Source organism: Gorilla gorilla, chromosome 1, assembly GCF_029281585.2.
Source record: "Gorilla gorilla gorilla isolate KB3781 chromosome 1, NHGRI_mGorGor1-v2.1_pri, whole genome shotgun sequence".
Lineage (NCBI taxonomy): Eukaryota > Metazoa > Chordata > Mammalia > Primates > Hominidae > Gorilla > Gorilla gorilla.
This window is the reverse complement of record NC_073224.2, coordinates 142,714,033-142,728,001: the sequence shown is the minus strand read 5'-3', so window position 1 is coordinate 142,728,001 and position 13,969 is coordinate 142,714,033. Positions and strand designations below refer to the sequence as shown.

At 36.6% G+C, this 13,969-nt stretch overlaps 1 protein-coding gene and 1 long non-coding RNA gene across 3 annotated transcripts in view; one reads left to right on the top strand and one right to left on the bottom strand.

Annotated features, from left to right (window-relative positions):
• The window catches only part of DPYD (dihydropyrimidine dehydrogenase), an 841,965-nt gene that overhangs the window by 112,357 nt on the left and 715,639 nt on the right, over nt 1–13,969 (bottom strand). For both annotated transcript variants that reach the window (XM_031002041.3, XM_055373871.2), the window contains one exon: nt 2,658–2,837. In XM_031002041.3, coding sequence (XP_030857901.3) covers nt 2,658–2,837 — 180 coding nt within the window. The remainder of the gene's footprint in view (nt 1–2,657; nt 2,838–13,969) is intronic.
• LOC115930640 (uncharacterized) overlaps nt 1–13,969 on the top strand; it is a 222,593-nt gene that overhangs the window by 94,154 nt on the left and 114,470 nt on the right. The window lies entirely within an intron of this gene.

Below are 13,969 nucleotides of genomic sequence, written 5' to 3'. Positions count from 1 at the left end.
TCTTACCCACTGACTCAGGATCAATGCTGGTGGGGCCTGGGAACCTACATTTCTCACAAGCATGCTGCATGGTTTTTAAGCACCAAGAGTTTGACATCAACAGCTCTGTGTTGTGCCAAAGCTGATGACTGTTCTCAGGAATTTGCTCTTCTTGCAGGCACAGATTTTAATGGCTTGCACCGTAAGTGTACTAACACCCAACTACCTGCCCTTCAACAGCCACCTGAAGAAATGCTGCTTAGGCAGTTTGATCAGTTAATAAGTAAGGTAAGCATAAGGAAAGTATATTAATATGCTAATTACTTGAAAGATAACATGACATACTTGGCCAAATCCTTATTTCCATAGCCCAAGTCTCATTTTCTCTCCATTGTCAAACACTGCACTGTAATGGGTTTCTTCTAAATATCTATTCTGGTTTATTCTAGCCTGACCTATGAGTGAATATCAGAGTAGCCATTGTACTTTCCAAACAAAATTTTCCTGTGTAAAGAAGCCAGATACTTCTAGAGTGTCTTTCTACAAAGGGTCTACATTTTCTCTCATCTCCCTATAGTATGCGGACACTGTGAGGACCAGCATACTATTCTTTGGCTAATGATAGGACAATGTGAGTTATATGCAAAGACACACACACACATACACACACACACACACACACACACATACAAACACACACACACACACAAAAGCAGCAGCAACATTAAGAAAGAACCATTAGTTTGCTGAGAATGATGCACATGTACCCTAGAACTTAAAGTATAATAAAAAAAATAAACATAATAAAAAGAAAAATAAAAAAATTATAGGACAAAAAAAAAGAAAGAATGATTAGGAAATCACCTGTACCCTAGATCCAGAGTACTTTGATTCACTACTGGGGATATCAATCTAAAGGGATAATCACCTATTGTTTTAGTCATGTCAGCCTGCACAGGAGAATCCAGAAGCACAAATCTATTACCAGACCATCTGCTTATTCCTCAAGTTAGTGTTGAGAAATGAATCACTAATATAATCACATAGAAAAATCTTCCTTTTTTTAAATGAATGATAATGCTGAAAATTACACTTAAGATTTTGATGAAAGCTGAGCTTAACAAAATAAAGTCTGAATCTCGATTCAAACTATTACCAAATCAGTTTCCATTTACGTCATTGACACAAGTTGTCTTCTTCATTACCCATCTTTTATTTGAATATGTAAGTTTTGAAATGAGTGTGAAAATCCTTTAAAGACAAAACATGACAGTGCAATGCAGCTACTTCCATTTCAGCTCACATGGCAACCACCCAAATTTGAGACAATGATTTTATAGATGGTCATAAACTATCATGTCAGAGACAATTTCCTTGAGATATTTACATCGAATGATTGTAAAGTCATTTGTGATTTTTTTTTAGTTATAAACAACCTTAGGCTATTGATAGTCATTGATAAAGGCAAGAACACTCACTGTCTAAATACTGCAGAGTCAGTTTATGATAATATGATTAGTTACACTAATAATGCTGCTTAGGCACTATCTTGCTAATTACAATATTATAAATATTAATGTCACAGTCTTTCTGTTTGATTGCCACTCATGGAGTCATTCATCATGACATTTTCCTGGAACCCACATTGTAAGATTTTATTTCTTTCCTCCTTTTCTTTTTTCATTACTGGACTTGCAACCATACACATTACTCTTGAAGAAGGGTTTTTTTTGGCTATCTATTAGGAGAGGGACAGTGATATTTTCTACTAAAACTAGCCAAATATAAGTCAATTATATGATGTTTCTCTTATTCTTTCTGAGTCCCTAACCCAGTCATCCAAGGCAGAGTACCCAGGGCTTTTGTTTTCCATTCTTTTTCATGTGACCTGCTTCAAGTTAAGATTCATTTGAATTATTAAATGCTTCCTTAAAGAATCTTTTTATACTGCCTCTCTTTTTTTTAAAGTTAATTATTGATGTAGTGACAAGCTGAAAAGACTAAGAATTATAATTTTTTCCTCCCCTCATTGAGGGCTCAAGAAATGTCCTTTGACAATGGTTATCTATTTAGGATAATACAAAGGAAATACAAAGGCAAAATGCTGAATGTTGTTTCAGCAGTGTTGCTAAAATCACTGTATTACAGAAAACGTAAATGTAGTGTATATTTCTTGGAAAATAGCAGTTAGTGAGAAAGTTGGGACATAACCTTTTGAGCCCCGGTTTAACCACACAGCAGAAAGAGTTACAAAAGATACTGATTAGATTTTAATTTTAAAAACTTCCTTATATTATTCAAGACTACAGTGATTTGATTGTCTTGAAAATAGAAAGGTAATGTTATAATTTCCAGAAAGCATAAAGAAATCTCCAGACTCCCACTGGGAAGAATGCCAGTCATCACCACAGTAAGCAAGAATTTGGAGGCACTTTACACTGCAAACATCGGTCTTTTCCTTTTATATAATCTTGTGTTGTATTGGTTTATAAAAAGGTAACTCACAGACCCATCATATGGCTGTAATCAAGTCTCCTTCAGAAAGAGTCCACTGAAGAAATCACATCCAGGAGGCACTGTGTTTCCTTTGTTGGTGAGAATGTGAGATGGTAAATAAGATCTGAAATAGAAACCAAGGCTGAGTTCTCAAGAATAACACAGGAGATTTAAGCACATACCTTGTCCATGAGTTCAGCTATACGTGGAACTGGTTTCCCTTTCTGGTGACTCACAGTAGCTGGACTCTGTCCATCCCAGTCTTGTAGCTCTTCAATGCTTTTCAGATAAAGCAGGGCTTTGAGGCCAGTGCAGTAGTCTTCGATCACAGTGAAATCCTGATTCTGAATGGCACTGCATACCTAGAAAAGACAGAGCAGTCAACCAAGTGTCAAACCAAGAGATAATTCTCCAAACAAATTCACTTTTCTTTGAGTCAACAAATGTTTATTTTATGTGCCAGGCAGTGTTTGAGGCATGATGGATCAGTAGCCGTCTGGAGATGGGGGTGGTGGGGAAGAATGGACTGCAAAGAACACAAGGAAATTTCCAGGGACAATGAACATTTTCATAAACTTGCAATGGTAATGGTGTCACAGGTATATACATGTTTCAAAACTTATTAAGTTGTATACTTTAAATAGGTACAGTTTATTATATGTCAGGCTTAAGGAGTCGAATTTGGCACAACATAATAAAGGACATTTAAATTTTCATTGTCACTCTATTGGGATGTGCTGCCTGCAGGCAGTTCTCATGTCTGAAAGTGGTCAAACTGAGGTTGGAGTGCTGTTTATTACGTTAACTCAACCATCACTTACCCCTGCCTCTGTCTCCCTCCTCATCTGCTATTGTTCTCCTTGTTGTCAACTATGATCCAGTTACCCAGGTCTTTCCTTTCTTCCTCAAAAAAAATGCCATAGTCTTTCTTTGCCTTAGGATCTTTTCACAAGACCTTCTCACTGGCTAGAAGGCCTTTCTTTTCCATACATGGCTAACTACCAACCATTCCTCAGGCTCATGGTAAATGTCCCTTCCTCAAGGAGGCTTCCAGGAGCCCAGAATAGGTTATGGCCTTCTTTTAATCAGACATTTTTAACTTCTAATTATTGCATTATTATTTAGTTGACAACTCACTTCCCAATTAGACCAAAGTTTCAGAAGGGAAGAACTGCATTTATTTTGGTCACTATATTATCCGCAGTGACTAGGACAGTGTTTGTCCGTTAGTCTGCTCTCCACAAATATAAGATGAATGAATGATGATGATATGGTTTGGCTGTGTCCCCACCCAAATCTCATCTTGAATTGTAGTTCCCATAATCCACACGTGCAGTAGGAGGGACCTGGTGGGGGTAACTGAATCATGGGGATGGTTATCTCCATGCTGTTCTCGTGATGATGAGTGAGCTCTCACACAATCTGATGGTTTTATAAGGGGCTTTTCCCCTTTTCCTTTGCACTTCTCCTTCCTACCACCATGTGATGAAGGATATGCCTGCTTCCCCTTCCCCCATGATTGTAAGTTTCCTGAGGCCTCCTCCAGAAATGTTGAACTGTGAGTTAATCAAAACTCTTTCCTTTATAAATTACCCACTCTCAGGTATATCTTTTTATTTATTTATTTATTTATTTTGGAGTCTCACCCTGTCACCAGGCTGGAGTGCAGCAGTGCGATCTCGGCTCACTGTGACCTCCACCTCCCGGGTTCAAGCAATTCTCCTGCCTCTGCCTCTCGAGTAGCTGAGACTACAGGGACACACCACCATGTCCAGCTAATTTTTGTATTTTTAGTAGGAACGGGGTTTCACCATGCTGGCTAGGATGGTCTCAATCTCTTGACTTTGTGATCCACCCGCCTCAGCCTCCCAAAGTGCTGGGATTACAGGCGTGACCCACTGTGCCCAGCCTCGGGTATATCTTTATTAGCAGCATGAGAATGGACTATTACAAAAGATTAAAAAGAAAAGAGAACTAAAATAAAAAATTCTGGAGTTGAGGAAGTTTGAATCAGAGAAATTAAAGTTCTTCCACTAAAAAAACCCTGGGGATTCTGTGAGTGTGGCTGGGATTTGAGTTAAAGCTTGAAGAATGTGGATTTAGATACTGCTTCTAGGTTGATTATTTCCAAAGATATCCCTCCAATTTTGATATCACATGTAGACTCCAGAGAGTCATTCACAAATTCCTGTAGAACCTCTTCACCAACATGGCCCAACATTACATCAAATTCAAAATTTACAACATGGATTCAACATACTTCCCAATTTATATTCAAATTCAAACAATAAAACAACCATTAAAACAAAACTGAGCAAAGAAAAACTCATTTCTATCCTGTTTTCCCAGATGTTGAATACCTAGTATACACCAGGGTGTCTGGCAATGGCAGCCAACAAAGAAAAATCATGTCATGCATGAATGAAAAAGAAAATGAAGGAAATGCCTGAAAACAGAATAATAAGATTCTATTTCAAAGACTCTTAAAGCCTTTTGGGTCTTTGATTAAATACATTTTATCGTAAGCCTCGTGCCTAGCATGCTACCTGATACCTCATTGTTGCTAGGTTGGTTGAGAGAATTTATTGAAAACATACTAGGAGGTTCCAGAATGGGGAATGGGATAAGGAGAGAGAGAGAGAGAGAGAGAGAGAGAGAGAGAGAGAGAGAGACAGAACTCTCATATATATATATGTATATATATATGCCTAGGAGTTCTCAGCAAGCAGTGGTAGTGATTCCATGATGTGTACCTAAAAAAATGCCAGGTGTGAAATTCTGGGAATGCTAGCACTTAAAAGGAAGGCTAAGAAAGATGATCGTGAGGAAGGCTAAGAAAGATGACCAAGCAGAAGAGATCCAAGAGAGTTAAGTCAGGCGCTGCAGAAAGGTCAGGAATATCAGAGCTGGAAGTGATGACTGGATGTAACACTCAGCAATATACCGGATAACATTTGCCTTTATAGGAGAGATCTGCAATGGAGTAGATGCCGGTTTTTTTGGTAGGTTGAGGAATGGATGAGGGATGATGAACTAAAGATATGCAGCCAGGTCACATTTATAAGAAGTTTGGCTCCTGTAAGAGGAAGAGGCGAGCTGGGGTTATAGGTTATAGGGTTTTGCATTTTGCTTTTTACTTTTATGTTTGAGACAGAGTCTTTCTCTGTCACCCAGGCTGGAGTGCAGTGGCACAATCATAGCTCAGTGTAGCCTCAACCTCCTGAGCTCAAGCAATCCTCTCACCTCAGCTTCCCGAGTAGCTAGGACTACAGGCACACACCACCATGCTTGGGTAATTGTTTTTGGTATTTATTTATTTATTTATTTATTTATTTATTCTTATAGAGATGAGGTTTTGCCATATTGCTCAAACTCCTGAGCTCAAGCAATCCGCCCACCTGGCCTCCCACAAATGCTGGGATTACAGGCGTGGACCACCATGCTTGGCCTGCATTTTATTTTTTTAAAGAATGAAAATAATTATGTTTTAAGGAGATACAGTTATTTTACATTTCAGAATAGGACAGACTGATTTCTGTGTATGAGATTTCTGTCAAAATTGGCTGAATGATTATGTGATGAGAATAAAACAATGCAATATCTAACATGATGCGGGCTCTTCTTAGGGGCCAGACACTTTGTTAGCACTTTTAAATACATTATCTTCTTTAGTCCTCAAGATAACCCTAAAAGATAGGTTTAATTTTCAGCCCCATTTTACAGGTGAGGAAAGTGAGTCTTAGGAAAGTTAAATGACTTGCTCCAGGCCCCATGGTTAGAAAGTGGTGGCACCAGAATTCCTGGCCATACAATAGAATATGACCTAGATATAGACATTAACAGAGGAAAAACTTTTAATATAACTACAAATACTTTCCTACAACTATTGCATGGACCAAACACATACATTTTTAAAAATTTAATCAAGTTATCTTCAACTGAAATATAGCTCTGGTTTTGAAAAAATCCACGCTTTTAGACAAAAATTGTCAATGTTTTCAATTTACCTTCTTACTCATACAGTATGAGTAAGAATAATAACAAGCCAAAACCAAAAAGCAGAAACAAAAACCCCTTCATTTTCTATTCTGAAGTGCTGCATGTTAGTACAATGTAGAAAAGAGTATAGAATAACTACTAAATATGAACAAGAACATTTTCTAGGAAGCCCATTTACATCAGATTAAAAAAATCTGTTTCTCAGGAGGAACAATTTGAACATTAATTAGGCCTGTTATAACTTTCTTAGAGTTGGTGGTGTTTTTTTCTCACAACAATTATAAGGAACATCATTATCATTTCCTCCACAGGGGTATTTTTTTTCTTTTGACTATAAAAGTCAACTGATGCTTTACTTAATCCTCTTTGCTTACTCTGAGATTCTATTTTTTTGTAGTATATGCTTATGGGTATACTTTACTATAGTCTTAAAATAGTTCACCATGTGAACATAAGAAATCAGATTTTGAAAATCACATAATGTCATGTACTTTATGGGATTTTCATGATTATTGTAAAATCCTGCTGCTAAAATGAATCTAGAAATACACTGCAAGGGATGAACAGTAAAGTATAATCTAAATCATCCCTGATGTTTCCAGGAAGAAGATACAAAAGCTATGAGTTATCTCAATCCTCAAACACGGCACAATTTGTATACAGTAGACTCAGCCAAGGAGTGGAGTGATCAGAATGTAGACTTGGTATCTTTTAACTGTAGAAGAACATGGTAGGTCCCAAGGCTAAGAAAACTTCCTCTTTCCCACCCACTTCTAGGCTCTTTATCATACAGGGTTGGTGTTTCACATAATTGGGAGCTATACTGAGAATGTGAACTGAACGCAAAACCTTAAGAGGAAGGAGAGACTGACTACAGGATACTTACTGAGCAAGACTGGGATAGTGTGCAATGCTGGAAGCCCTGGAATCCACCATGAGACACGAGTGCTGGAGGGGACCACTTCAGATATACTTAATCATATGGCAAATGTCACACCACTTACGTACCTTTCCAAAGTGAGTAGTTTAATTTTTACTTCCAATAAGATTAAACCTACTAATTTTCCTGATAGAATTTTTGATAGTAGGAACTTTGCACATTTATATTTTCTTTTAAAATTTTATTGCACATACAAATCAGGTGGGGATCTTTTTAAAATGCAGATTCTGGTTTTGTAGCTTTAGAGTGGGATCCTGGAGTGAAATCCTGCATTGGCCAAATTTTCGGGGGATGCTGCTGCTGCTGCTGGACCACACTTAGAACAGCAAAGTCTTAAGCACTGGCAGGGGTGAATCTCATCTCAACTGAAATGCTGACTGCAAAAAAAAATTTATTCTAAACAAATAGGTTTCTCCTTAATTTTTACTATTAGATTATATCAACATTTTCCTAGCCTTTCAAATAATGCACTACTTATAATAAGAAGTCATGTTTGAAGAAACAAGAATAATTTGCTGATTAAATACTAATAAGACTAAAAATAAATCTTAGGATGCGAGTGCACCATTGAGAACAGCTTTGCCCATGGATTTGATCTCAGGAAATGGAATTGCTTAGAAAGATGCCTTGTCCTTGCCTAACTTATATACTCCATTGAGGGCCTTATCGCTATCTCAAAGGTAAATGGTTCCTGTTAAAACTCCAAACATGTAGCTGCTATGCCTAAATGGGTGCATTTTATATGACATCTCTTAATTGTTTGTTTAACAGCTCTGATTAGGACTCTTAATAGCTGTTAACATGTTTGCTTAGTATAATTTGTAAGTTCTTTATGGTGAAGGCTGGTTTATCTTTCTTCACAGCAGGGCATCAGGTGCCATTATAAGGATCGTTGCCACCATTAATTATTTCTATACGTGTGAATATCCCTATAGTGAGCTATTTTAAAGAGAGGCCCCTAGATTCTCAGCAGGACCAGCCCTACACAGGAGCAGAGTAGGTGGTGGCCCCCTGTGCAGCATGATTTGACATGTGCCATAAAGCGCCAAATAGTCTCCTCCAGGGGTCTGACACAGTGCCCTGAATTTTTACTTTAGGTGCAGACGCATTTAATAGAGGCCTACCTGTGCAGAACAACTGTACAAATACCTGGATGGTAACAGAGGGTTGTGGGGAGCTATTCTTTTCTCAGTATTTCTCATAAAATGAGATTAACTAGATTATCAGTAAATTACCTATTTATGGAGATTTACGTCTTCAAAATCTTCTTTACATACATTATTTCTTTCAGTACTCAAACCTGACTTAGTCAGGAGAGGGAGTAATATTCTTACTTGTAAAATGGAAAGAGCTTGGACTTGAAGTCCTGTTTCTTAAAGTCAAATCTTGTGGTTTCTATGCCATATTAAGTTAAGAGGCTGAGAGCATGCACACAGAAGTCAAGCAGAATCGAGTTCCAATTACATCTTAGCTGTGTAATCATGAGCATTTTTTTTCACTTAAAAATGGAGATTAAATACTTAGCACATAGGAAACTAAAAGGCAACATACTTAAGTGCTTAAAATAGTAGCTTATACTCAGCTACATTGGCACCAAAATTAAATTTCATACTATGAATAAATCATTAGGGCATGAATTAGGCAGGATATAATTTTTTTAATGTAATACATTTTTGGTCAAATACTGCAGAGGAAAGCCATGGATCTTATTTTTATTTGCATTAAATAATGATCTCCAAAAAAAAAAGCTTTGGTTTTGTTGTCAGAAGACTCAGGTCTGAGACCCAACTCTGTCATCTGGCAGCTGTGTAACTAGGGCTAGTCATTTAGCTTGTTGATTCCCTTCTCCCTCCTTTAAATCTGAAAAAGGAGGATGATAACATTTTATTGTTGTGAAGATTAAATTATATCATGAAGGTGGAAGTACTGGGGAAATTATAAAGCTTAGACAGAATGGTACTAAACCTCATAGGTATTGTAGAATTTCACGTAATCTAGAATTTCAAGTGCCTGGCAGAGGCCAAAATGGGAAGTTTTGCCTATTAAAAAAAAGCTCACTTCATCTGAAAAGTAAAATAAATTTACAAGGAAGCTATCAAATAAAATCTAAGTTAGATTAAAAATATTTATCCCAGGTAAATAATTTGGCAGAGAAGAGTTCTACAAAAGCAGGAACACCCTGAGACTGGCACATGCTTTTGTGTAATCAAATAGCACATTTTTCAAATGCTATTTTAAAATATAACAAAGTTTAAAAATAGAGATCTTGATCTATTAAACACAACTCAGATAAACCCATGACCATAATTATCCCTTTTCATTTCTTATCATACAGGTGGATAAACTACACTTCAGGACTTAGAAGTATGTGCCTCCAGGTTATATGCAAGTAAAATATATGCTTACAATTGAAGTCTAAAGTTGTCTCAAATTTACTGTAAATTCATTAGTAAAAGTTCTATTGGAGAATTACTACATTTAAGCAAAAACGGAAATTCTTTTGCAATGGTTATCACATCACAAATTTCATTAATAACTGAGTTATGTATCTGGAAGAGGTTCAAGAAGCCTCCCATGAATGTGGTTCATATATGAAACATTGAATAAGAAGGGTTGTTCATCCAATTCTTAAAGCTTTCTCAGGAAAAAGAAGGTTATATTATCTCTTCTTACTAACCTATTTTGATAAGCACATATTTTGTTTAAACTATGCAAAACATCTGCAATATTTTATATAGCACTTTATAGTTTTCAAAGCATGCTGTCAAAAAGGAATATCTATACAATAATTTACAGTTTTCAAAGCATGGTGACAAACAAGATTAAAGGGAATTTAGACTTTTTTTCAGACCAGCTTCCTCATTTCAGAGATCAGGAGTCCAGAATGGCTAAATGATCTGTGCATGGTACACAGCTAGTTGGAGGCAGTGCTGGCAGACCCGCCTGGTTTGAAGCTCTTTCTGCTACAACACTGTCTGTCAATATCATCGTACATCAGTTCTAAGAGAAAGACAGAGAAGGTGCTATGAATTGTTCAGTAAGTGAGGAAATTGAAACCAAACATTGAATGCAGTGCCCAAAATCAAGATTAGTAACTGGGAGGGCCAACAGTAAGACTCAGAATTTCTGACCTCTGCAGAGCTTTTTATCTTTTCTTTTTATTATTATTTCCATAAATTTCAAAGCCTTAAATGAGATGAAAGTCTTACATATATAAACAAGCATATATTTATAATTTTCATAAAAAGAAGCGAAGTGATTTCACATTTATTAATTATTATGACAGAAATCCACAGATTTTTAACATTTAAGGTTTTAATATTTGGATGACCCACTTAAAATTTCTTACTTTAACTGGAAACTAAATTTCTCCTGTTTTCGGATGTTATGCAGTTTCTAATTCTATCTGCCCACACCTACTGATTAAAAAAATCAGATTTTCTGAAGGCATGGAATCAATAATTACTCACGGAATTGAGTTCTGACCAGTACTGACAAACAGATGTATAAAACTACATTGTACTTTAAAAATTGATGTACAATACATATAGATAAGGTAAGAATTCCGAATAACAATATCCGCCTATGAGCTTTTGGTACTACATAAACATGGCATTGCTTACTGGAATTCATGAATAAAACACCAAAATTATAATTTTATAAAAATATAGGTTAAAAGACAGCCCCTGGAGATACATAGTAAATAGGGAACTAGATGGGGATGTATTTGTATATTCACATAAAACCACAAATCTTAGTTGTTCTATCATATTAGTTTCTATTTGTTGGAGCTGTACAACATCAAAGTCATGATGTCCCTATATATTGCATTTAGCAGTAATGTAACGGACTACGTGAAGAAATCAAAGTGAGAGTTTCTAAGTAGTTTCCTGGCAATTGAGACAGCAGGCTCTTTCATCTGCTCTGTAACTGTGGCAGTGCATTGATTTAAACTCCTTCTGAGATCTCAAATGCTTTTATATTCTTAGGTCTCTCAAGCAGCTTTTTTTTTTTTTTTTTTCCCAAAGTGATAAAATTCCAGCATTCAGCAGAATACCATCTTGTTTCCCCCAAAAGGAGAGGGCTTATTTCAGCTTTGCTACGAAACTGCACAGGATCACTAAGTAAAATAGCTGTCCAAATGTCATTCTACTAAAAAATCTGGCTTTGAGTTCAGTTGTCTATGTTCTGACCACAGCAAATAGGATTGGGAAAAGAACAACAAACGAATAGCCCCGGAGATGTTGTTTTTCAAAAGTTCAGTTCAGAAAAATTGCCGAAATGGATAAGTAGTTCTGCTTATTAAATATTTTCAAAGTTGTTTTTAATTGCCACTCATGGATCAGTCCAAATGGTATAGGAGTCATTTATTTTGTAAATCATATATTTCTTCTCAGTACATTACTTATCCTCTTAAATGATAAATTCTCTGATAAATTTTAAGTACAAAAATTTCCCCCTTTTCCTCCAATTAGGAAGGAACTTTATGTAGCCTGAAAGTCTATTTTTCAGTGTCACTCTGTGGTCATTCTTTAATTAATTTCTTAACCCAAGATCAGCTAAAGGCAGACTGAAGAGAATAATATGTTTTCAAGGTATATTATACTGAGATCCAAACCACATTTTGCCAGCCAGAATATAATCATCAATTCTCCAAGTATTTTCTCAAAGGCAGCATATGATGGGCCACCCACTCGACTACTATTCAGAAGAGCATTTGTGAGACTGATCTTCTCTGTTGCACTTTGTTGATGACACAGCTTCACTGAAGATGGCCTGGGCTGATTAGTCAAAGGGCTGTGCCCTGCAGGCGAGACTGCCCTGCCCCCTTCCTTGTATCTGTCCTTTACAAAGTGAGCTCTAACTGGACTCAGATCTCAATAATGACTGCAACCAAGAAATAATAATAAGAACCATACAGAGACATAGCACCTCTGTCTGCCTTTTATGCGACACTAGAGATAAAATGGGTGAGCCAGGTACAACATGTAGGGCCAAAGAATGGTGATTACTGTTCTGACTCTTCAAAGATATTGCTGTTGATGGCTCTGCTTCCCAACGGGCACACATACAAGACTCAAAAGACTGAGGTAACAACTGGAGTCTTCTACACACCAGGATCCTATGCAGCCCATTCCTTGGTTAGGAACTGTGGCTGCAGTTTGAGGAAGCTTGGCCACTGCTCTTCAGAGGCAGTAGGATTTTTCTACTAACATCGTTTCTCACCATCAGGCTTTGGTGCTGCATCAGTTACCACAGCAATTTTCAGTTACTCTGCAGTAACACAGGTGGTGGTGTAAGGGTTTGCACGTAGCATTGTGCATGCTCAGCACCTCTCATGATAAAAGTGGGGTAAGAAAAGGAAACTAAACATCCAAACAATAGCTGTCAGATGACTCAAATCCTTAATTTTAGGCAATCTTTCTTTTTCAACAGAGTCAACACAGCTGGGAAAACTTGATTTATCATATCATTCACTAAAATACCACATAGAGTTTGATCACAGAGGAGAAGTCATAATGCCTAGAGAGAAAAAGTCTATAGGGAAGATTAACACATGGAATTTTTTTCTGAACTCTGAAGATGGATAAAAGTTATGTGGTCACTCAATAACTAAGCAGACATTCACATTCCAAAAAAAAAAAAAAAAAGAACAATTCACCTACAATGAGAAATATTTGTTAACATGAAAATAACATCTCAAATAGTCCTGACTACCTCTTAAAGCATTCACAATTCAGTAGTTGGTGTGATAGTTAATCTATAATTGATAAAAACACAAATTTGTGAGAGAGTACAACTTGGCTGTTATCAGCGAGTCAACAATTTTGACTGAGTTGCCAATACATTCTGGGACACAAAAGTTAAAGTTCAGTTGATTAAGAGTGAATAAACTATGTAAGAGTTAAGCATTATAGGAAAAACAAAACAACCTTACCAATGTTGAAGTTAATATATGGTAAACGCGGTGCATATTTATGGGAGGGCTAGAGAAGCAAAGCAATAAGGTTTGCATTTGTTAAAAGGAACTTTTAAAAATACTAAACTCATTTTTAATCCCTTTACTGTGTATATGGAAAAATAAAAGCTCACAAAGTTTGTGGTTTTGCAGAAAGACCAGGAGAATAAATTGTATGCTAGTTTTTTTTGGCTTTTTGTTTTAATGAAGGCCAAGAACCTAAAAGTAAAATGCCTGGTCTTCAGCTACAAAAGATTGGATCTACTGGAACATGGTTACAGACAAAGAAATGCAATGTCCAAAGAAGTAGTTTTATTTATGCCTTCTCACTAAAAGGGCACATGTTTTATGATTTGTGACTATGACAACCTGAAGAGAGATTACAAACACCAGTAAAAGTTCTAGGCTGAGGGTTTTAGGAGGATGCTTAGAGATGACCATATAATTTACCATCCAAACTGTGACACTTGAGAGTAAACAGGAAACTATTAATGAAAATACCAGGACCAGCAGTATAAACTGGGATTGTCCTGTACCACTAGGATCTGTGATTCCCTTACTTAGAGGGTTTTTTTCATTCCTGTCTTTATATTGGA